At 32.8% G+C, this 24987-nt stretch overlaps 1 protein-coding gene across 1 annotated transcript in view; it reads right to left on the minus strand.

Moving 5' to 3' along the window:
- Window positions 1-24987, minus strand: part of Epha6 (EPH receptor A6) — an 800746-nt gene that overhangs the window by 280753 nt on the left and 495006 nt on the right. Inside the window, exons 6-7 of the mRNA XM_048803856.1 lie at window positions 5534-5581; window positions 4965-5127 (exon numbers count right to left, since the gene is read on the minus strand). Coding sequence (XP_048659813.1) covers window positions 4965-5127; window positions 5534-5581 — 211 coding nt within the window. The remainder of the gene's footprint in view (window positions 1-4964; window positions 5128-5533; window positions 5582-24987) is intronic.

Genomic DNA, 24987 nt, shown 5'->3' on the forward strand with positions numbered 1-24987 from the left:
TGTGTCATTTTCATAAATGCATATATTGTCTTCAATCACATAACCTTTCTAGAATGTTTAGGTGTACAAAATGGAGTATAGAAAAATTAGTCAAATGGAACATGAAGAATGCTTTAGAGAAGAAAGAATGGAGCCCATCATGCACCTTAATTTTCAGGATCATTTCCCAGCTATAAATTGTTAAAATGACTCAAATTGCTTAAATATCAAACCACAATAGAATAGATAAAACTTATAAGTGTTTTCAAAATAGTTAAGTGATTAAAATCATTCATTTGTAGCTACATGCCACATTTTGTTGTTGTTGATGTTATAAACTTATAAGAGATGACATAAGATTTTATTTTGAAATACGTACTCTGGTTCAGTAATTTATATTGATCATGATGACTTTTGTGTGATTATGTTTTGTGATATAAGCCTAGGCAATTATTTGATTCATGATAAATAATACATATAAAAATGTTGACAGATGTGACTTTTGTGTTACAAAACTGCTTTATGTAGCCTACAGGTGAAGACCTAAATTTACATGTTGTTAAAATTTAAGCTATAATTAATCCTTTCAGGAAAAAGGAACACATTGCTTATAGGTTGGCAATGCATTAGTTCCTTGGGGTCATTTGGATAATCATTAGGGCAATGGAAGAGGTAAATTGCTAATTATTATGTGTAAAATTTCAGTTTTCTTTCAAAAATTGGCTTCACAATAAGAATTTGGCTTGATTTTGATAGCTTAGAAGCTATTTTACAGTATTTAAACAGAAGGCTCAAGCTGGCTGGCTACAATCTAGCATAAAATATTTTATTTTGGTTTAAAAAAATGAATATGTAAAAATTATTTTATTTCTCCAAAGTGCATTTAAATATTAGATAAATGTTTCTTCTAAGTAAAAAAGTGTTTGATTTCATTATCTTTAAATTATTTTTGTTCTGCTTTAGAAATGTAGTTGTAATTTTAAGAAGTTATTTAAAAATATATTAAATAGGTTTTTAAGTCATTAATAGCATGTGTATATAATTAATAGACTATTTTAATTCTTTCTTTTAATTTTAAGAAAATTCTTATTAGCTTCTTACTTAACTTCATATGGAGTATTTATATATTATCACCTTATTAATACTTATTCTGTAATTATTATAATGTTGTTACATCTTCTCTGAAAAAGCAGAGGAGGATCAAGTATAACACATAATGCAGTACCTAATAATAAGGCCAGCATACAACTTGCACTCAATAAATTCTGTTAGTGGTCATAATATTTCATTATACTCTTAAGTCTAGTAAGATATTAGAGCACATTAAAACACAGAGGGAAAATATTGGGTGACCCTATGACTATTACTTCCTATATTACTTTATCACTCTTTACATATTTACATATATAATACAATTATTCTACAGACCTAGGGAGGTGAAAAATCTATAGCTCTTGTTCAAATAGAGTGATTTTATAGTCTAGCAGTAATAATTAGAAACCTTTACATTTGTTATCCACTTTCCACTAGCATATTCTGACAATGCAAAAATAACCAGTGCTGCTCTGGAAGGGCAGGAGGAGTCACCACAATTGTTTTCCTGATGCCACTATGATATATAGCACAAATAGGTAAGAGCACTATGATTCTGAAAAGAAATTATTTCATATTCTATGCTATATCTTTTTGGTTGTTAGCAATCTAGAAGCTGAACAAAGTAAAAAATACGGGAAGCTAAAGAAAAGTTGATTGTAAACTACTACTGCATCTTGCTTATTTTTAAAAATTTGAAACATACCATCAAATAAGAGAGAATCTAATCTCTTCTCTCCAACCCACACCCGATCTCTATGTATGTATTATGAATTTAGTTAATTAAATGGAATACACTAGAGAAAACTAAATAATAAAGTTGACATTATAATAGTTCAGGCACTACTCGAGAAACAAAAGCTATAAAAATTTAAACATGAGCTAGGAGAGTATGAAGAGAAAAAGACTGATGCCATCAATTGGGATTCACATCATCATATTCCTGAATTTATGGTAAACCTGCCCATATTCCTACCATGACATTATTCATTGAAATTCTCTTCTGGGCATAAACAGCATGCTTTAAAAATGCAATTTAAAGCTAACCAGATAAAAAATGATCCTTTAAGTGATTTTCCCTTAGGCTGTAAATTAACTTAGGAGCTATTCTATATACCCAAACTCTAGTTTTAGACAAACACACTTTTCAGATTCTTAGACATTTTGTCTCTTCAAGAGTGTAATCAAAGTCACTTTTGTGGCATTAACAAATCAATAACTCAGAGCATAGTTTTGACCTTCTGCTGCCATTCTCAGATGGTTCTAGGTTCCCATCTTGTTCCTCCACTCACTAGTTAACTAATTTTGGTACATAAGTTTTATAGAGATAAGATATTGTTGGAAATAAAGGAGATAATGTGTGTAAATTGCTCATCCTGGAGTCTTTCATGTAGTCATGCCACCCCTAACTCAGATCCTCCAATGCATCTTCAGTAGCTTCAGGATGTGCACCAACACCTTACCATAGCCAAAGAAGTATCTTCATCTCGGTCTCTCTGTAACTCTTCACCTTCACTTTCTACCATTTGATCACTCACATCTCCTTGTTGCAGCCACAACACATTATTTGTTCTTCAAATCGTTCTTGCTGTCTTGGACTCCAGTGCTTTTGCTCCTCCTTGATGATTGCTCTTTCTAGATTGAGCTCTGGCTTTTCACCCTGAGAAGCCTTACATAACTCACTTGTGCTGAATTGGGATCCCTTCTCCAGGCCCTCATGGAATCCTTTGCATATCTTTAAGATGGTTATATGACACTAATCTAGTATTTTGCTTCCCGCAAATCTAGATTGTAAATTAGGGGAACAAAAACTATAGCTCTTATTACTTTTTATCCCTAGGGCCTCACAGAATATGACACAGAACATTAAGTGCCATGTACATTTTGTTGAATGAGTTATTATTGTACCCAGTCATTGGTGAGTATGGGACCTTTCAACCAAGAAAGGATTTTTTTCTCTATATAACAACTGAAGGAATTTTTGTCCTGAAATTATGATTATTGAAATTTAAAGCTGAAATCAAATAATTTTTAAATACTTAGAATTTACTTTTTATCAAAGTAGATTTCCTTCTCTATAAGGCCCCAAAGGAACCCAAATGACTTACTTAGATTTTGTACAATGAGTTTTTCTAAGAGTATATTTCTCATTTAATAATGAAATACTAAAAATGTCAGACTTTTATATGTTGAGTAAATTTCTTCATCTATAAAATAAGAAAACAAAGCTTGCTAATTGTACCTGGCTGTGAAATAAATTTGTGGTAAATAATACCTTTAAAGGTAAATACAATGAAACCCCACCAAATAGCCTGACCTAACTCTTCCTTAAACCAAATTCTCCTTGTATTGACTGATGCTTAACATTTGGTTATGAAACATCAGTCAGCAGGACTATGGTAGGGATATTTCTTTGAATATTTTTATATTGATTGTATTGTGGTTTTGTAATCATTATGTTCTTTTCCCAATAATTCAATCTCCAGTTTGAGAAGTTATGATTCAGGATTATAAATTATTATCATTAATATTAAACATCCACATAACAAGTATTCATTTTGACTAGTTAGTTTACTTTCATTCCTACAACTATATTCCTTAGTGAATAGGCCTGTGCCCTTCCACTTTGTAGTTAGATATAATCATAACAAAGAAGTACTTATGGGTCGATATTCTTCATCAATGTAACAACAATAATAAAACATTCATAGAATTTAAAGCAGCTTCCCTTCCAGCTGGAGAAATTGTGACCTATTTCATGGTCTTACCTGTAGCACTTTAGAATAACACAAATGATAGAACTTTGCAGGATGATGGACTAGTTAAAAGACCAGGTTTTAGAAGAAGATAACCCTCAATTTCAAATTTTACTTTAACTTCTTACCATATGCATAAACTTGAACAAATTCTCTACTCTTCTATGCTTCTGTTTTCTTATTTTTTAAATGAGGAAAGTATTGCTTGTCTCATTGGATGTGAAAATGTTTGAATGAGATAATTCATGTAAAATACTTCATTTCAGGCATTTATTAGGGGCTCAATAAATGGTAGCTATTATTGTTGTTATCCACAAAGAATTACCATAATAAATTTTCTTTTCCTGAATTTTTATAGTTTAACAATGATAGGAACAGATTATTATTATTATTATTATTATTATTATTATTATTAGATATTTGGACTTTTTTCCCATAGAATTACGCTACGTGAAAGTGTTACGTGGTATTATCCTGACAAAGATAGTAGCAAGATGGATTTCTGAAAGTTAAAAGGAATTCCATAATAGAGCTGGGTTTAGAATGAGATAGAAATTTCAAAACCTGTGTGGCATGATGTTGGACCTCACTCCCTTCATTTCCCATTTTGGTTTTCAGTACATTGAGGCAATGCAATTAACATGAATTTCTAATTAAGACCATGCATCTATATATAAACTTATAATGTGAACTTGGGTGGAATGTAGCTCCTCATTCTGATTTTATTGACCTGAGATAACAAGCCAAAGCTGCACAATTTTGAACTAACAGCTCAAATAATTTGCTCATGGTTTCATTCTCTTCCAAGTTTTCATGAGTACCATATCACTGTGCCAAGACTGGTTAACAATTAGGCTAACACCATCCATTGAGACTCTGTGTGATAGTGTGAGTGATGAATTCTGCATAAAGGGACTGATTTGGGCCACATTATGATTGTGATAGAGCAAACGTCTCATGGAAATATTTAATGATGGCACAGAAACATGAACTTGAATGACTGTATGAATATTTACATGAACAGAATCCTATTTGGAGAAGCTATTAAAAATTTGGGACACCTGGTTTTAAAACATCAGGTCAAATTAGAATGGTCCTAAATGAACATCTTATTTCATTTCATTGTGTAAAACTTACTTTCATCTCCTGTTTCAAATTCGAACTTCTGACTGTAGCCACTGTATCCTGTTGCGGTCCTCACTCGGATATGAAATATGTACTTGGTGGCTGGCTTGAGACCTGTGATGATGACACTGGGGGCCTTGGACCTCGTGGATGAATAGGTGAGCTGCTCATGCTCCTGGGGACAGAGAAAAAGAAAGGAAATAAAGCAACAGGATCCCACCTTTTCCCAGAGACATTCCTAAGTTAAACTGAGGAACTATGCTCTGAATATTGGAAACATTGATTAAAAAGAAGTAAAAGCATGGTTTTCCATAATTTAGCATTTTATAGTTCACCGTTATGATATATGTGATATGGCCTCGATTTGGAAATTTATTAAGGAAGATAGTTACTCTTCTAGAAACTGCACTTGGGTTGTTGGTGATCTAGATTTCTTATCCAACTCTAAGTAATGGTGGTGGCGTGAGAGGACATTTACACAGAATGGCAGCTGCATCTTGAATACAATGGGCACATCAGATCAGAACATGCCAGCAGAGTGCCAGGAGCAGAGAGGGAGAATTCAGGTACCCGCTACTCACTTCTACCCGCAGGTAGTGCCAAAATGCCGGCGCTATCCGTGGGTAGACCTGTGGGTGAAAGGAAAAATAAATTAATTGTTTTTAAAGTTTGAAATCTTTTATCCAGAAATCAATTGCTTTGATCTGTAACTCAGTGATTCATCAGTAGTTGTAACTGAAGCTAAGCCAACTTTAATAAATAAAAGGATTATTTTTTTTCCCTTGAGGGAGAATTGACTCCTTCCTTATCTATATTCCTATATTTTTAAACATGTGAAAGTTACATAGTAGTTATGAGATAGAATTTAAAATAATCTTCCCATGAAGGAACACTGAAGATATGGAAAGGTATGAAAGGCTTAGCATACCTATGGGATCAGAGGCAGGGCCGCAGGCTTGGTGTTTCTTAACCTGTGTTAACTAAACTACTTCACCTCACTAAGGGCAACAGGATTTGCCAGGGTGTTCTGAATGATCTAGTCAGACAGTGTCCTTTATGTGACTTTCTTGCCCATTATTTTCGTTCACTTAACCTGTCCTTGTAAGGATTGTCCACAAGATGCTGGTTGTGGGACAAATTAAACTTGATACTGTTTTTGTATTATAAAGTCATTACACAATTACTTAAAAGTGACATGCTAAGTTATCAGACAATAACTTTATAATGATATTTTAGTAAGATATCTGAAAGACATTGAACAGAGTGAGCACCTCTAATCTGAAAATCGAAAATCTGAAGTGCTCCAGAAACAATTATTGAGCGTTGATGTGCTGCCACAGATGGAAAATTCCACCTCTGACCTTATTTGATGTGTCACAGTCAAAATGCAAGTGCGCTGCTGGGTGGAATGGTGCATACCTGTAATCCCAGCAGCTTAGGAGGCTGAGGCAGGAGGATTACAGGTTCAAAGCCAACCTCAGTAAAAGAGAGGTACTAAACAACTCAGTGAGACCCTGTCTCTAAATAAAATACAAAAAAAAGGGCTAGGGATGTGGCTCAGTGGTTGAGTGCCCCTGAGTTCAACCCTTGGTACCAAACAAACAAACAAACAAACAAACAAAAAAACCAAGTGCACTAAAAATATTGTATCAAATTAACTTCAAGCTATGTGTATAAGGTATATGAAACTTAAATGATTTTTGTGTTTAGACTTAGGTCCCATCCCAAAGTATCTTATGTATAGGCAAACATTCCAAAATTGAAAAAAAAAAATCTTTCATACTTCAGGTACCAAGAATTTTGATCAAACCAGGTCAACAAGTTTTTAAGTTATTTTTTCTATTCTTTTCATAAATCTCACTCAAAACTTTCAGGGATGAAAGTGACTTTCAAAGCCTAACCAAATCACTTATTTGATGTTTAAATTCTGTCTATAATATTCCCATTGAGATTTCATTTATGGTTTGCCTGAAAACTACAGCTATTCAGGAGTAGTCAGGGAGATCCAGACTAAAAAACAAAGTTATAAAAATCTACACATACAATATGCCAACTTTCATGTATTTGCCGGTGATGCTTTAAGATTTAGAACTATGAAAATCATTTCCCTTAAGCTACTGAAAAAAAGTTCTTATCTTAAAGATCATTTTTAAACTTTATGGCCTTATTTGTCAGAACTTTATATTCTTTATAGTTGTTCAGTGTCAAACTGAAGAATCTAATTTGCTATCTCTACCCAAAATAATAAAACTGTTTATTGAATAGGAAATACAAAGAAAAATGTGTTAATGACAGCAATATTTTGACTAAAAAGACAAAACAGAAAAATTGCAACTTATATTTATTGCTGTGTAATTTTGAGAGTAGAAAGCAAATAACTATTTACCTACCAATCATAAACTCTAAAGAAATAAAACAAGGCCTCTAAATCATTGATGGCCATAATCATCTACAAAGGGTTGAAGGAAGGAGTTGGCTAATATCAAGGCCTTTATAATGAAAGAGATTAAACCCATATTATAGAGAAAAAATGTAGACTGTCAGAAGAAATGATATTGCTTCTAGAATAAATTTTCGGAACATTTGAATTTTTACATCCTATATGCAAGAGGAGAATATCCACTTTTCATAGAATTTTCTGCAACATAAGAGTTATGGTGTATTTTGAATGCTGCCTCACAATATGAAATGAGTTGATAACTGAGAGATAAATTGTAAAGTCATGAAAAAGGCATTGAATTCTATCCCTGAACCGAGGAGGTAAGAATTCAAAAGTTTTCTCTTAGAATAGCCTCCATAATAATTACACATTATACCTTTTTTGCTTCACAAATACACAGCTGAATAGTAATTTCCTATTTAGTAAAGTCACAAGGAGTAAAGGACACCTTCTGCAGGTAGCTTTTAGCTTTTCTGCTGTTATATATTCAAGTGCATTTGTAGCTACATCCCCAGAATAAAAATGCTCCAGCAGGAAGGGTGCTGAAACGGGTCCTCAGCCAGACGCCACCAGCATGATGGCAGCTGCCTTCTTCTACATCTTCTATCTTGCTAGCCTGTCGCAGAAGAGGCCTCACAAAGCAGTCTCTCACTGGGAGTTCTCTCATAGTACATAGCAGCCCTCTGTCCTTCTGGTGTTTTTAAGCTCTTGGGAAAACCGAGTTAGCTTTCATCCATGACAAGCCCAGGACACTATTAACTCAGAGCTATGGCTAATTGCCTTTCGGCTGACACATCAACTCCAATTCAAAGTAGCTGTCAGTAGGTAGAGACCATGCTTAGCACAGAGCCATCGAGCTCCCAGTACTCATTCTGGCAGGCTGAATTATGAACATGTTTTAACAGAGTATATGTGCATGCTTTTCTGGAGTTTGTACCGTAAATTTGTGTCCTAATGGAACTGCTAATTGAATGACAGGTATACCATTAACAATGCTTAGTAATGCGTTCTGTTGTTCATGAAATTTTCTGATGTGCTTTTCATCTTTGCTGAATCTGTAGTAAAATTCCTCTATCACCCTTAATATTATTTATTTTTGTATTTTATTTTAATAATCAAACTTTCCAGACATTTGAATGAACATTTGGCTTTGTTTCCCTCTCTATTGTTCCTCTGTTTCCTATTACATTTAATACCTGCTTTTACTATAAATTATTTTCTTCCCCCTTTTTACTTTCTTTGTGTTAATTACATTGCCTTCTAACTCCTTATGTTTCATGCTTAGCTTATTAGCATATTGATTTCCACATACAATTTAAATTTACCAATTTCACACTTAAGTGACTGCAATGGTTATATCCATATGTTTTCATATGGTGTATTATCTATCTTTTCTAAGTATTTACTAATTTTAAAAAAATATGATTTTTAAAAATTCTCTGTGTAAGATCCAGGATTATCACTTGCAATCTCTTCTGGGTCAGGACAGGTTGTCAGGTAGCAAATAAATTACATAAAGTGTAGTTCTAAAAGCTTAACTCCATGGGTGGCAAAGCACATTGAACTACGGATAGATAAAGAGGGTGCTCACTGGCCCCAGGGCACCTGCAGTCACGCTGTAATGCTTGCCCTACCTCTCCTTGGATTAAGATAGTGACAACTGTGGGGATATAGTAACAATCAACTTTAATATATTGTTATGAATATCATTTCCTAAAATAAAATATACAGTTTTTATTTTATATGTTCACATTTCAAAAAATAGTTCGGAACAAATAATGTACATGTAGGGCATTGTCAGACAGGGCATATATGTATCGTTCTCTGGAGAATTTGACCTTTACTTATGGTTCCCTTCCTATGGGAAGATCCTGGAGCTTCAGCTCAGGCACTGTTCCTTTCCAGATGCTGAGAATCAAGCTGCTGGGAGTCAAACTGGAACAATAAGATTTACCTAGAATACTCAATTCAGCTTTATGTTCGTAGGCACCAGTTTTTTCACAGACACTAAAAAGGATGCTCCTCCTTGAGTTTGGATCCTTTGGCACTGGATTTTCAAACTGTAAATTTGTGAAAAACAATAGCTCAGGTGCTGAGTCCCTCCGCTGTATCAGTCTACAATCAGGTAACATGGCCTGAGTCCATGGGGAGCAACACATACAGAATTCTGGATTGGAATGCTCCTATCTTGGATGTGATTATGATTCTGTTGTGTACCTTGGTATGACACCTTCAAGAGTTTGATGTATTCATATAATAAATTAAATAAATTAAAACCCATATATTCTAGAGCCATTTGCTGAATTCTCACTATGTATGAGGTTTTAGGGCACCCTCATAGATTTTGGCTTACATAGTCACCAAAGTTCTACCCACCAACTGAATTCTATAATTATTTATATGCCAGAAAGGTAGGCCCCTTCTCTTCTGCTGTGAGCCATTAGAGGGCTAAGGAAAATATTAAAGATCTTCCTGTCATGGCCTGCTGTGACTTTCTCACATCCTTGATAGAACATCTGTAGAATGCATACTCTTTGAAGGGTTTAGCTCACTCTGAACAATTCAGAGACATTTATTTATCTCAAGGTTATCACTCCTTCCCTTTGGGGAGGGGACAAAGTGTCCATGACAGGATCACTAAGTCACACAGTTTGATAGAAGAGAGCTTTCTTTGTTCTAACTTGTATTTAAAGAATCTCACTGGGAATAAGACTTTAGAGTTTAACTCCTAGAAAGGACACTCTGCTAGAGACTTCCCAGTCGGGACCCTCATAAGCTGTCCTAGGATTTCCCAGTTACATGACTTGGTGCTGGTGTTTCCCCTGATCTGGTGATATATTTTCTTCTCTTTTTCTCTCACCTATCATAGTGAGATTTTTACTATAAGGAGTTCATTGAATTTTTTTTTGGTTCTAATGTGTGATCAATATGTGTTAAGGCTTTGCAATATTTGAAAATAATAGGTGAAATTTCAGAATTTTAGAAAAAATACATTCATATTCATTGGGGAAATTAAACCTCTTAAAAGATTCTTTATTAGTCAGTGTTTATGAGATGTTTCATAATCTTCCTGTTGACTGTATATTTTTCAATCATGACTCATATTTTAGATTAAAATACATTTAAGATTGGCATTTTTAATATTATAAAAGATATTATACAGAAGGAAAACCTAGGCATATTAATTTTTTTTAAAAAAAAACCCTCTTCATTCTTTAACTCTAAGCAGTCTGTAGCATATTCTTTTATAAGATCTGTTTCCCTCTTCCAGTTATTTCAATGTCTTTAATACATATCTCTAAGTAGACTGCAATTTTCTCAAATATGAGTTGAATGTTTTCCTCAAAAAATAAAACAAAGCAAAATGAAAAGTCAAAGGAGCTCTGGATATATAGCAAATGTCAGTTGATTGATATCCAGAAAGGAAAACCTAAACCATTTAACACAGGATGCGTCCAGTACAGCTCTGGTCACATATCACTGGGAATTGGACTAACGAAACTGCTGCTTCAATGTAGCTGCACATGCTGGGAAGACTTCTAGCTCACATTGTATTTCCTGGGATCGCATATACCCCATTAGCAGGCACAGATGGGGCCCATCATCCCAGAAATGAGAGCAAATAGAAAGATCACAGATTTCTTCTTAGTGATTGATAAGGAGCAACAAAAAGAGAAACTGCATTGAAATTGAATGACCTCAGCTTTCCTGGTTCCAGCCATCCTGAGGTTGAGAGGTTCTACTTTGCCTTGAAATCTACATTTTGGACATCCATAATAATAGTCACAGATGTGTTCTGTTGCCAGAAACCAAGAAAGCTGCATATTTTTCATATTCATTAAAATGCACAACACAGAGTAATTTGAGGAGGCAAGTGGTTAAGTTCATTGGTAGGGTGACCTAAGATAGTGGATAGGGTGTTCTGAACTGTTTTCCTTAGATAAAAATTAACCACTGCTATGTCAAAATTTAAAAATATGCAAAATCAAGAAAAACACAGAAACAATTATTCTAAATACACAAGTACATTCTGACTGTACTTGTGGAGAAGTATCATTTAGTATACTCTGGCTATAATTTACTTCAATCAACTCTTGATTATTCTCAGTAATCCAAAATAAATGCTTTTTGATACATTTCTTCTAATATGTATTTTATTGCACCTAAAGTGAAAATTAAATGCATTCCCTGAAGATTAAATGATGAGCCACAGTAGAAGATGGCACAAAAACATATCTGATGGCAGAGGAAAATTGATATGGAATTAAACATTTATAGCTCATTTTCACAAAGAAGATAACCTGGACATAAATAAGTAACTGTGTCAAATAGTGGCTATATTTACTGTTAGGTAAATGGTCCAATTATTATAGTGTGACCTTTAGAAACCAAGTTTAGGTGTTAGAATGAATCTAATGGATACCTAGTTGTTAGTTCATTATTGAAAAATAGAATATCTGTATCCATATAAAAGGATGGGGCTTTCTGTAAGGACGAAGCAAAATAACATGTACAACTCTTACATGTACAGCTTCAGCAGACATGTAAGCTAGCATTATTTTTTTATTTAAGAAGCAATTTTCAAGAGGTAGTGCTAAATTTAATCCAAGGCAATGTTAGGTTTATGATTTCAAGTAATCTTGCAGATGCTGTGAGAGGTCTTTTAAAAAATGTGTAGTTATTTTGCTCATCTGTTAACCTTTATATTCCCACTGTTTAAAACAGTATTCTTAGGCCTAGCATATTGTAGGCTCTCATGATACATGATCCAGATGATTGAATGAAGAAATTAATGAATTAATTGCTCCATACATTTAGCTTTTAAGTTCTTAAATATCGTTATAGAAATTTAAAGTAAGTTTGCATAATTAATTACAATCCAGATGAGACATGAGAAATACTGTTTTTGGTGGCTTTTAATGCTTCCATAATCAAAATGCAATAATATTGTGTCAGATAGCCAATTTGTTTTCTTAGGAACATTATGGAGAATATTTAAGATTTTACTTGCCAAAAATAATTTATAAAACCATATATATTAAAAGAAACCTCAAGATTTGTTCTGAAGTATTTTTTAATACATATTTTTGGTATTTATCAGTTTTAACTTTTCCATTTGTCTTCATGTAATCTACCTTCATATAGGTGGAATATTGATTTTTATTTTACTCTACCATTCTATATTTATTTATCAAGGTGTTCAAGTAAAAATGAAATCTTTAAAGCTGAATACTTGTCCCTAAAGAAAGTTCCTTTATTCCCAAATCCATTCATAATATTCCTTAAAAAGTATATTATAGAGAAACAATTTTAAATTTGTCACTCCTTAAAGTTTTATATAATTTATCAGAATTTTAAAATCATGTAAATTTGGTGATAAGAACAATATACTAATAGAAAAAGTAGAAAATATAAATATCAGAAGTGAAAACCCTCATGGAATTCATATTTATTAGAGTCTTGAGAATAATAAAAATATTTTATCTAAAATGGGGAAATCACATTCATTAGAAGAATATTTGAGGATTACACAAAGTATAAACTACTATTTTTAGAAAAGTCTAAAAATTTCTACTGACAGTAACGTTTAGGTCAAATTATAAAATTACTACATAAAAGCTAGATAAAAAATAACATTTATTATAAAAACTAACATAAGTTAGCAATAAATACCATAGAAAAAAACAAAACCCACCAAATATCTTTGGAAACATCAGTGTGTGTATGTTGAGTTTCTTAAATTTAAGTGGTATTAAAAATGTTGAACTGAACATATGCTAAGTTAAATCATTACAACACTGACATGGCTCTTTGATTAATTTTACCCCAAGTATTGGATGTGATCTTTCAAAAAGTAAATTAGAGGAAATAATACATTTTTAGAACAATGTAGCTGGGTGCTTTGGTACATGCCTAAAATCCCAGCTACTCAGGAGGCTGAGGATTCACAAGTTTGAGGCCACATTGGGCCACTTAGGGAGAACTTAAAATAAAAAATAGAAAGACCTGAAGATGTAGCTCAATATAGCTGGGTCCATTCTCAATACTGCCAAAAAAAAAAAGCAATTATGCTTTTTCATAATAGTGATAACTGACTGGATTGTAGGATAGATAAACAAAGGATAGCAGAGAACAAATCTATGAAAATTAAATAAATAACACATGCAGATTGACTGCTCTCCAAAAGTACTTCTTTGTTGGTAGAGTTTCTGAAATAACTAAAGTCAATAATAAGTAAGACAAAATGGATAAGATTTCACTAGATTTCCCATTAGAATGCCAATAGATCACGAGAATATATTTTGTAAAAAAAAGTTTCCACTAAATATTATCAGTTGCAAATATAGATATTTTTACCATTTCCCAATCAGCTATAAGAAAACTTGATGTTTGAGTTTTGTCTTGAATTAAAAAAAGAAGCAGAAATTCATTCAAATATTCAAGCAGGGGAATTATTTAGCCTCTTTGAGAACAGGGTTGGGGATACTTTTAAATATATTCTGTTGTCAGGGTGAATTTTTATTATATCTGTTTATGAATCTTAATTACTCTCTGATGACACACATTTGTTTTGTTCAAGTGTAAAACAAATATATGTGTTAATATTGATCTACAAAACTACACAGTGTAAGTTTCAAGAAATGCAGCTCCTCCACACCCCAACTGAGATTTGAAACTTTCTTTATCAGTGATAATGGTCTTGACTTGAAAAGTGTCCTATTGTGCTCTAAATAACCCAATACTTTTAGGTAATGATCTAGCTCAGTTATTGATTTTAAATTTCATGGGAGGATATTGTATGGGCATCAGATGAATACCTTAAGATTTATTTATTTATTTTTATTAGAGCACTACAGTTATACATAGTCATTGGGTTCATCTCAACAAATTAATACATGAGATTTAATTTCAGTTCATGTTCCCCCCTTTTTTCCTTTCCTCCTCCTTCCCCTCATTCTTCTTCTTCTATTCTATTGAGCTAATATCTCAAGATTTGTGATTAAATACAATTTAAAAAAACATTTTTATCAAGATACTGAAATGGGGAACTGAATAGCTCATCACTGAGGTAAAATAATATAATACTAATAAATAGATTGCAGTAGTTGACAAATTCCCACAGACTACACCCACACACAAAAAATGTTTTTCTAGTTTAGGTGTGGGTGTTTGAAACCAAAGGATATTTAAATATGTAAATGATTGCAGAGAGTTTTAAATGCTAGTAGAGGAATTCAAAACAAAGCAAGGTGATTTTCTAGAAACATTATATCAATCTGTATTATTATCAAACAATGAACACATTTACTTTTATATGTAAAGTGGTTTTGAAATTGAATTGGAAAGAGAATTACGAATGATAAAGCAATAAGTTAAATTTAGGGTAAAGATGATTCCACTATAGTGAAAAGGTAGTCAGAAAAGTTTCTCATTTTAATGTTGGAGGCTGGGGATGCTAGTAATAGTTTCTCTTTCCTTGAATATGCAGAAGTCACCTTATTTTAAAATTTGGATAATTTGATCATATTATATTTCATTTGTTGTAAATACATTGGCAAAACCTAATGTATTATACAGACTCAAAAAAGTGAAAAATTCTGTGGAAATTTTTTTTCTTTTCACTACTCTTTTCTTCATTTTTCCTTTTTTTGACTTATGAATTATCTTTTTATGATTAACATTTATGATTTTTTCATCCTACAATATTTCTATGTACACAATTATTTAAATCTGCTTTGAATTTTTAGAATGTTATACATATTCAAATTTAATGAATTTGTTTTGACCCAGAATTGAAAAAAAAATATTTTTAAATTGCTAGAAATGAGAAGTAAAGCAATTAATGTACTAATACGAGGCCTAAAATAAACTAGTATGAAAAATAGATGGTTGCGCATTGTTATACTTCTTTTTTTAAAAATTTTACCATTCATTTTAATTGTGAAATATCAGCTTTCAGTGCATATGTCAGAGCCGTTAACTCTTGTGCAGACACCTCAGATTTACAACGTTCCTGCTCTGAAGCTCATGCCTGTGCAGGTATTTTGTTCCCACTGGAGCAACAGAAGTGCTGCCCTGAACCCATTTGGCAATTTTATTTGATTTCTCAAAAGGTTCTTCCCATCCTACCAGCACCTTCTCCAAAGCTGGTCAATGAGTTGGGAAGGAGTGGGAGCAAAGGGCTCTGGGTTTCCCTGCCTCTGTTCTCCTCCTATATGACCATGTTCAGCAAAAGTGGTTGGCTGATAGGTCGATGTCCTCTTCCCTTGAATCTGATCTAATTTATGACTGATTTAAACAGTTAAGTAAGATGGAAGTGATAAGCTGCCAATTTCTGGCCTAGCCTCTAAGAAAATGCATTTTCCACTTGTTGTCTTGGAGCTCTGTGTTGCAATCTAAGAAACATAACTAGCCAGAGAGTGCAGAGCTATAGGAACCCAAGATAGCCATGTGGATAGAGAAGCAGCCCAGGAGAGAGTGAGATGGAAAGGAGGCGGATAGGGAAAAAAGGAGGGAGAAAAAGAGCAAGAGAGGGGCAGCAGGATGGGAAGAAGGGAAGGGGAGAGTGAGAAATAGAGATAAAGACAGAGATGGGGAATCAGAGAGAGAGAGAGAGAGAGAGAGAGAGAGAGAGAGAATATGAGGGACAGAGAGAGAAAGAAAATATGAAGATGAAGATCAGATGACATGTGGCTGGTCCCTGTGCATTCCAGTTACCAGCCAATTTTCTATCATGCCACCTGAGGTCCCAGATTGTTAAACAGAGATTAGATGCGTCTCCTATGACCTGTTGCAATATCTGACTCAGATTCATGAAATATAACATTTATAAATTGCAATTTTTAAGACATTATATTTTGGGGTAATTTGTCACGTAGTAATAGATAACTGGAAAAACAAATTAAATATGTTTGTTTTATAGTCCCCTAATCTAATATGTAATAGTTCATTGGTCCTACCTTCTGTCACTACATTGGCTAATGGCACATACCAAAAAATTAATTAACTTAAATATGCCAATTGTCTAATTCTCTGAAATAGTTTGATTTTTTAGCCTGAAATGACAAGTTAAATTAGTCAAAACAAATCAATTAAAAGTATAAAGAGAATATAACGTAGCTAAATAAAATTTTAAATGTTAGTACTGCTTACCACATTGCTAACACTCAGCACTCCCAATATCCAGAAAATCCTTAAAGCTACTGTGTAAAGTACAGATGACATAACTGAGGTATAGAATGACAAAGTATTACCAATGTCACTCAATGAGTTAGTCACAGAACTGAGATTTGAACTTGACTGGAATTCCAGAGAGAGTGCAGCTCCAGATTTTATGCTGTTACTTATTGCACTATGTAGCTTCCAACATCAAGTAATAGGAAACAGTCAAATTCACTAACAACGTTATATATTAAACATGCTAGAGATTATGTAACAATCTCAATAGATTGACAAGCACAGATGTGAAAGAAAAATCAGTTAATATCGATTTTTATATACAGAAGCAAACCACAGTCCTAATTGTAGTGTAAGAACTCTGAAATTCAAAGTACTTAGTTTAACAAAGGTTTAAATCAATTATGTTTTCTATTTCATGAAGTTTTGAGTCTTTGTTAAATACTACTATTGGACTCAAAACACAATTCACCTTCCTTTTACCTTTTCACCGTTCAAACTATTTACCTATCTTTTTTACCTTTTCAGAGAAGAGGCTCATTAGGAAGAATGAAACTGCTATTTCTTCTACACAGCAATTTAATTATTTATCTATGCTCTGGCAAACAGGAAAGAATGAGCCAAACTAATATCCTTTATTTCCACTTTCATTTTAGTTTTTCCATCACAATGAGTTCAGGAGAATACCCATGATGCCTGCAAAGAGACTATGCACTTCTCAACACTTTAAACGGATTTCAAATCCTGTTGAGTTTTCAACAGGATTATCAATATTTACTGACAAACTGAATGGTCTTACTAATTGAGGTACTGGATTAGAATCCACAAAAACAGGGTTATCTTTCTGTGACTCACAAGACAGGTCAACTTAACCATGTCACCTTATGACTGAGCCACAGCCTGCTCAGATGAAAAATGGGGATAAAATCTTGGCTGCATCCACACTTTGGAATTGTTATGCATCAAATAATAATATGTATGAAATGATTTCTAAACTGAAAATTATCTTCAAACATAAGATATTACTGCTGCTTTTGTTAATATATTTAAATAGATATCTGTGTTGGTGGTAGAAGCATAAGACATATAATAATGAACTTTATTTTGAGTTAGTGTATGGAAATTACATTGGTTATTTGGTAATTTAATCTCTGAGAATCACAGAAGTTTTCATCTTTTAATTCCATGTCAGTAGTTAGCATAACTCAGTCAAGTGCCCTGGGGTCTGGCACATTAGATGATTGTGTATAGTTAAGAACTTAAGTGGGTATAACATCAACATCTAAAGATTTCTTCAGGTGGCAGATTTTTCTTTAGTTAATTGGGTCTCTGGTCAATTACCTGAGCCTGAAGGCATGACCATCTGACTCTTACTAAAGTATCCCTTATTGGTACAACAGGATAATCCCTGAATATTTTATGTTTGGGAGTTTAGAGGGACTATACATCTGGCATCTACTACTATCTCTTTGCCATGCCAAAGATGAAAACAAACAAACAAACAAACAAAAAACCTTCACTCCTATGGTGAACCACAATTGAACCAACTCTTCAGAACTACATGGTGGTCTTTTTAAAACATAAAGTTGTTAAATCTGCTAAAATAAAAATATTTTCATGCATAATTCACTAAATGAGAATTATCAAGGAGTTGTGGGTAACATGAGTTGTAATACCTATACACATTCAGGAATAACTAAATTAGGTAGGACAGAAAAATTTTAACTCATCCACTTTGCTGTGTTTTTTCCATGATATCACAAGAATCCAGGGACATATGGAAATGATGATTGCATTGATTACCTTCTTTAAATGTCCTTGTATAAAATGAAGGATCAAATGCAGGTATTGGGAGCAATTTGCTTTTGCCAACTGAAACTTAGCCCCAAACCATTAATTTATATTGCATTCAATCATGAAAAATTGCAGAATACTTCTTCACGTAAAATTTTCCATTTTTTTTCATTATATACAAGATTTTCTGTTACTGAAATTTTAAGGAAGGTCTAAATTAATTCCAATTCTTATTTTTAAAAATCTTCTGTGGGCATGCTGATATTTCTAATAACATTTATGTGATCATTATAATTAAAATATACATATATGTGAATATTAATCTTTTTGACATAAATTAGGCAATGAAATTTCAAGAATAAAAATGTAAACAAATTCAAGTAGCATAAAAAATTTACCAAGAATGTGAAAACTACTAATGAAAAACATCAAAGAATCCTTATAATAATAAAATTATTTTCAGTTTCCATTGATATATTCAAATAAATGAATATAGATGCCCTTTATTCTTGTTTTTATTTCCCCTAAGAAAATCAGATCAGTATGTATTCCACAAGGTCACTGCAAATACATGATATTAAACACAGCCAAATTCTGTAGCAACATAAATGTTTTTATGAGCAGCAGGTGTATTCTTTGAAAGACTGTAAAGCTATTAACAGCTCAGTAAGGAGTACATAATAATAGGTTGTTAACTCAGCCTCCCTTTCAAGAGTACTGAGGAAGGACATTTTGAAACCATTAAGACAAATGCATTTGAAAGTCTATCCAATATGAATGCTTTATGAAGAGAGATTCATTTAAACTTTATCTCATTAAAGTAATGAATGTAGTCTTCTTAATTGAATATGCCCATCCAAAAGAATTATTTAGCTATTCTGAATAAAAATCAAATCATAATTTTGAAACTAAATATGATCTAGTCATAATAAGTACTTGAAAATGAATTCTAACTTAGAATAATTTTTTTTTTTTGCAAATTTCAGGCTTTAAGTCTTATTACAAGAAAAATTCACATTACCTAGCATGTCTGCCATCTCAAAGTTTAATAAGCTTATTTTAATGAATGAAAGAATGATTTCTTAAAATATTTTATATTATGTGACATTTTAGTTGCTCATTTTGAAAAAAAAAATTGTGATTAGATTCCTATGAGATCACCTCTAGGTTTTTGATTAAAAGAGAGAAAGACTTTGGTTTTATTATTCTGTTGGAACTATTTTCTTCCATTGTTGCTATTCTCATTAAATTATTTAATTTACTTTTAAATTTTAAAAAGAATGAGGGCATGAGGATATTTCTAGGTATAGGGTATTTATAAGGCAAAGAATATTTTGCATACCCAAGGAAGTATATATGTTCCCCCATGGCTTCAATGAGTGTTCCTTAAAGGTCCATATGTAAAGGCTTAGTCCTGAGGCAGCAGTATTGGAAAGTACAATGGACCTTGCTGAGTGGTTGGCCAACAAGGAGGACCTCGGGTCATTTGGGGTCTGCCCTAAAAATGGAATGTGGAATTCCAGGCTCTTCCACTTTCTGCTTCCTGACTCATGATGTGAGCAGTTTGCTATGACACATGTTCCTTGTCATTGTCATCTGGCAACCTCACCAGAAGTCCAAGCACTGGGGGTTGACTGGTTTTGCACTGAAACCTCCAGAACCATAAACTAAATAAACCTTTTCTTTTTACATCTTAATTGCCTCAAATATTTCATTGTACTAATGTGAAGGTGATTAATACACCTATTTTGTCAAATTTTTCCTCAGTTTTGATATGAATGTTATAGTTATTTAATTTGATTTATATATAACTATATAAAAATTTTAAAACTACATTTGAAAATTAATACAAACACAACATGATATATATGTGTATGTGTGTACATGAGTACATGTGTGTATATGTGTGTGTGCGTATGTGTGTGTATGTGTATTCTTATATTTTTTGTCCTTAGGGTCTTACTTAAATTCCTATTTCAATTAAATAAACAAAATGACATATTGGAATGACAAAATTATTTGATAATAAATATTAGAGTGATTTACTTTGGCACCAAAGATTAAGTTCCCATAACCCTCATTCTGAAACTAAAGAAAAATGGATGCAGAGTAGAACAGGACATGAAAAAATTTAAAACAATATTTTCCTACTATGAAAGTATGAATGAAGGGTCAGGGTTGTAGCTCAGTGGTAGAGGGCTTGCCTAGCATGTGTGAGGCACTGGGTTCAATCCTCAGCACCACATTAAAATAATAAATAAATAAATAAAATAAAGGTATTTTTAAAAAGTGTGAATGAAATGAAACATATATTTATATTTTTACAATTTCATGACATTAAACACAGATAGCAATAAATTTGGATTAAAGTACCACGTCCCAAAGAGTCTGCTATGGAACATTATTTCTAAGGACTATGTAACACAATGGTTAAAAAATGTTTTATGATTGTGCATACCTGGATCTTCTGAGTAGAATCCAAAACTTTATTGAAAATTAAGATACTTATGGAGGGAAACATCTACGCAAGTCAAAGGGCAAGAGATCAAGAGTGGGCAAGAAGCAGAGATACTTCTGAGGAGAGAGAAGCAGGGCTGGGTGGAAAATGCCTTTGATAGCCCTGTAATTCTGAGAAAGTCTTGGCCAGGCACTCAAGGGATCACGCCTTTCAGAAGTTCTGCATTCTTGTAGGGAGACCTCGTCCTTGTTCTGCAGCTCAGGGAGAAAGAAGTTTTGAGGGAAACACTGGTGGATCCTGAAATTGTAGGAAGCTGGTGAACCTTCTCACAGTGGGCCCTTTCTTAAAGAGAGGCTGCTACCTAAGTGATACATTTGGAAAACACTAGTATCAATAAAATAAATAAAACACTAGGTAAATACAATAAAGTAGGGTACTTCGCTGTGTTTTCCTTGAGCATTTAATATATCCATGTGATTTGTGAACCTTTACCTATAGAAAGCATATGCTATATTTTCCAACCGTGCAATTCTAAAGTAGCAGAACATCTACAAAGACCAGCTCTATAGTGCATACTTTGGAGGAACATTGGTATAAGATATAATAAACTGATATAACTATCGAGACACCATAAGCAGTATTATACATTAATTTTGTCACAGTTAATGGGACCATTAATATGGACTTACCTATGTTCCTTCCCTATTCAATTCACTTTCTTTAACACCGGTATTTACTACCCTAATTTTTGTGTTTATATTGTTATTTCTTAAATAAATGTTGTCACATCTGCATGGTTCCATTCATTAAGCATTCTACAATTACTCTACTTCTGAGACTTCATTAAGTTTCTAAGGTTCATCATTTTTTGGAATTCCCTATTGTTCATTCATTTCACTAGTATACATTATTCATATTTTAATAATCTACAATTTACTCATTTTTCCAATGATACAATTTCATATGGTATTTTTTATTTCTATTGAAAAATGCTTCCTTGAACATTGTAGGACATTGTTTTGATTACACATGCATATTTTTAAAGTTTATATCCAGCAAAGAAACTGTTGGTTGACTGATATGAACATATGAACATACAAAATTTATAAAATTATCTTCTAAAATTATTTATCAATATACAGGCATTTTAGAAATTTAAGAGTTCTTAAGTATCATATTCATATTATTATCATATAATATTATTCATATTCATACTATCTCCAATTCTTAGCAATGTCAGATTATTTAACTTTTTTTTTTTTTTTGGTACTAAGGATTAAACCCAGGGGCACTTAATCACTGAGTCACATCCCCAGACTCTTCCTTTCTTTCTTCCTTCCTTTCTTCCTTCCTTTTCTTTCTTCAGGGTCATGCTAAGTTGCCTAAGGCCTCACTAAGTTTCTGAGGCTGGCTTTGAACTTGTGATCCTCCTGCCTTAGCCTCCCAAACCACTGGGATTACAGATAGACACCATTGCACCTGTCGAGGATTCTTCATTTTTGCCAATCTAGTGTGTGTAAAATGTTCTCTTGTTGTGGTCTTCTTCAGCACCTTCCTTATTACCAATGAAGTTGACCATCTTTTTTCATGTCAGTTGACATATAGGTATTATACAGGTTTTCTATTGGCTTGTTCTTTTAGTAATTGTTTTATATAATTTCTTTATGCATTATGGATATTAATCCTTTGCTACTTGTATAATGTGGAAAATTTCTTCTTGTACTTTGTGTCTTATCTTTCCATAATCTCAATAGTGTCTTTTGGAAGAAAGTATTCTCAAAATGAATATAATTAAAATTATATTCAAAAGTTAAACTTCATTTATTAAATATTATCCTTATCCTAGGTAAAAAAAAATTATTCCACAGTTTTCTTCTCAAATTTTTACATTCTCTCCATAACATTTTAATCCCTAGAATATTAGGACTTATCTTCTATCAACTATAGGGGTAGGTGACCAGTGCTTTTTTTCTTGTTTTCTTTCCAGATTTGATTGCCTAGCACCATCTAGTTTTTAGACCATAAATTCCCTAATGATCTGTATGTAATGTCACTTCTGCCATATGTTTAGATCCATTACATGTAGTTGTTTTTGTGGAATCTGGTATGATAAATTGGCCAAGTTGTTTCATTCTGCAACAATATTACTCAGCCTTAATAACTATACTTCTGAGTAACTCTTTGTGTCTCACCCTTTTCCCAGGAAACTACTCTACTGATAACTCACTTTTGAGATAACATTAATCCCTTTATAAGGGTGGGGCACTTATGACCCAATCCCCTCTTAATGGTCTCACTTTTCAAAACTATTACAATGAGAAGAAGATTAACATTAAACAGGGATGAGAGGTGGGAGGGAAAGGGAGAGAGAAGGGAAACTGCATGGAAATGGAAGGAGACCCTCAGGGTTATGCAAAATTACATACAAGAGGAAGTGAGGGGAAAGGGGAAAAAATACAAGGGGGAGAAATGAATTACAGTAGAGGGGGTAGAGAGAGAAGAGGGGAGGGGAGGGGAGGGGGGATAGTAGAGGATAGGAAAGGCAGCAGAATACANCCGAAGAGGAATGACAACCCAGCACATTAGAAAGGGCCATAGTGACTTGCAATTCATTTTGGTGCCTGCAAAACCTTATTTACTTGGCAAAGGACAAAATTTTTAAGATAAAAAAAAAAAAATAACTGAAAGACACGTAGGGTCTATGATTGTTTTAAGTTATGTATTTAATCATACACATACATTCCCTGGAATGTATTATCTTTTGAAATAATATAATTTAAAAAAAATCATTCCAAACTGAATGCTTTGAGAAATAAAATTTATGAATCATGTACTATTTTTCGATTGCAAAGATTTTCACAAAAGACCTTTATAAATCCCTATCTTGATGAGAGAACTTAAAAAGGAAACTAAGTGAATGGGAGGTGCAAAATTGATTATTTTCCTGAGTGTTAGGATGAATAAAAATAATAAAAGTTAAAATAGCAATAAGGAAACAAAAATAAGATGACATCAGTGAAAGATATGAAGATATTCTGTAATCATGAAAGGCAAGAGATTTTCAATGATTGAATTGTGTCTTAAGCATTTTTAAAAAGAAACCATAATAAAATACTGCTTAACATTTTACCATGAATCTGCAGTGCTAACATAGACATGTATAGATGTGCATAAATATTTGTTGAATGACGGAAGGAAGACAGGAAGGCTATCCTTGGCCTTCCTCTGCCTACTGTGTCAGCTTCATCTCTTGTTCCTTTGTTGCTATCTGCAGGTCACAGTACACTGCTTCTGTCTTGAATTTGCCAAGCTCCTTTCTGCCTTGGGTTTTCACATTTGCTCTCTCTTTCTCTTCTCCCATTTTGCTACAGTTGTTGATATTAAATACCTCATCATCATGGGTTAGTACCTAAGCTGAAAATGAAAATGTTCCATCTGTTTAATTATTTAAAGTTTTATCCACAAAAGAATTTTATTTTAGAAATTCATTTTGCTCTAAAATCTAATACAACTTTAGATTGCAAATGAGGCTTGGACTTAATATTCAAGAGACAACATGACATGAAGAAAAAATTCTGGATCTGCTATCAAGGCAGGTAGCAAAAATGTGTATCAAAGTGCATTCTACTGTTTTGCATAACTAATGACAAAAATTTAAAAATTAAAAAAAAAATGTCTAGCCCCAAAGCCAGAACATATGGGTACTCATTAAACTTTAGTTTTTTCCTTCTTTGCATTCCTGTCTTTCTCGTTTACTTTTTTCTATATTAAAACAAAACATTGATATAAGAGGAAGTGTTCATTTGTGATAAACAAGTAGGTATTTTAGATTTCTGTGTTATACAGAAGACAATATTTGAGCTAAATTGACTTCAAAAATTCCTGGCAATTAGGTGAAATTGAGAAACAATTTATTTTATTTTTTTATAAAAAGCTCTGTAACTCCAAAATAAGAAAGTTAGATTAGTCTTTGCACAAAACTCAGTAGGAAAATTAAAGTGCTTTTAAATAAAAACTATTGAATGAATCAGCAACAATGACCTCAACACTTTTGAAGGTAGAATACAAGTATACTCTTGTATTTCAATACATTCTTGTAATTCTTTTAAGGAGTTTAGATAATGTGTTGCAGATACTTTGTTTCTAACCATCTAATTTAACAAAAG

Source organism: Marmota marmota, unplaced genomic scaffold, assembly GCF_001458135.2.
Source record: "Marmota marmota marmota unplaced genomic scaffold, marMar, whole genome shotgun sequence".
NCBI classification, from domain to species: Eukaryota; Metazoa; Chordata; class Mammalia; order Rodentia; family Sciuridae; genus Marmota; species Marmota marmota.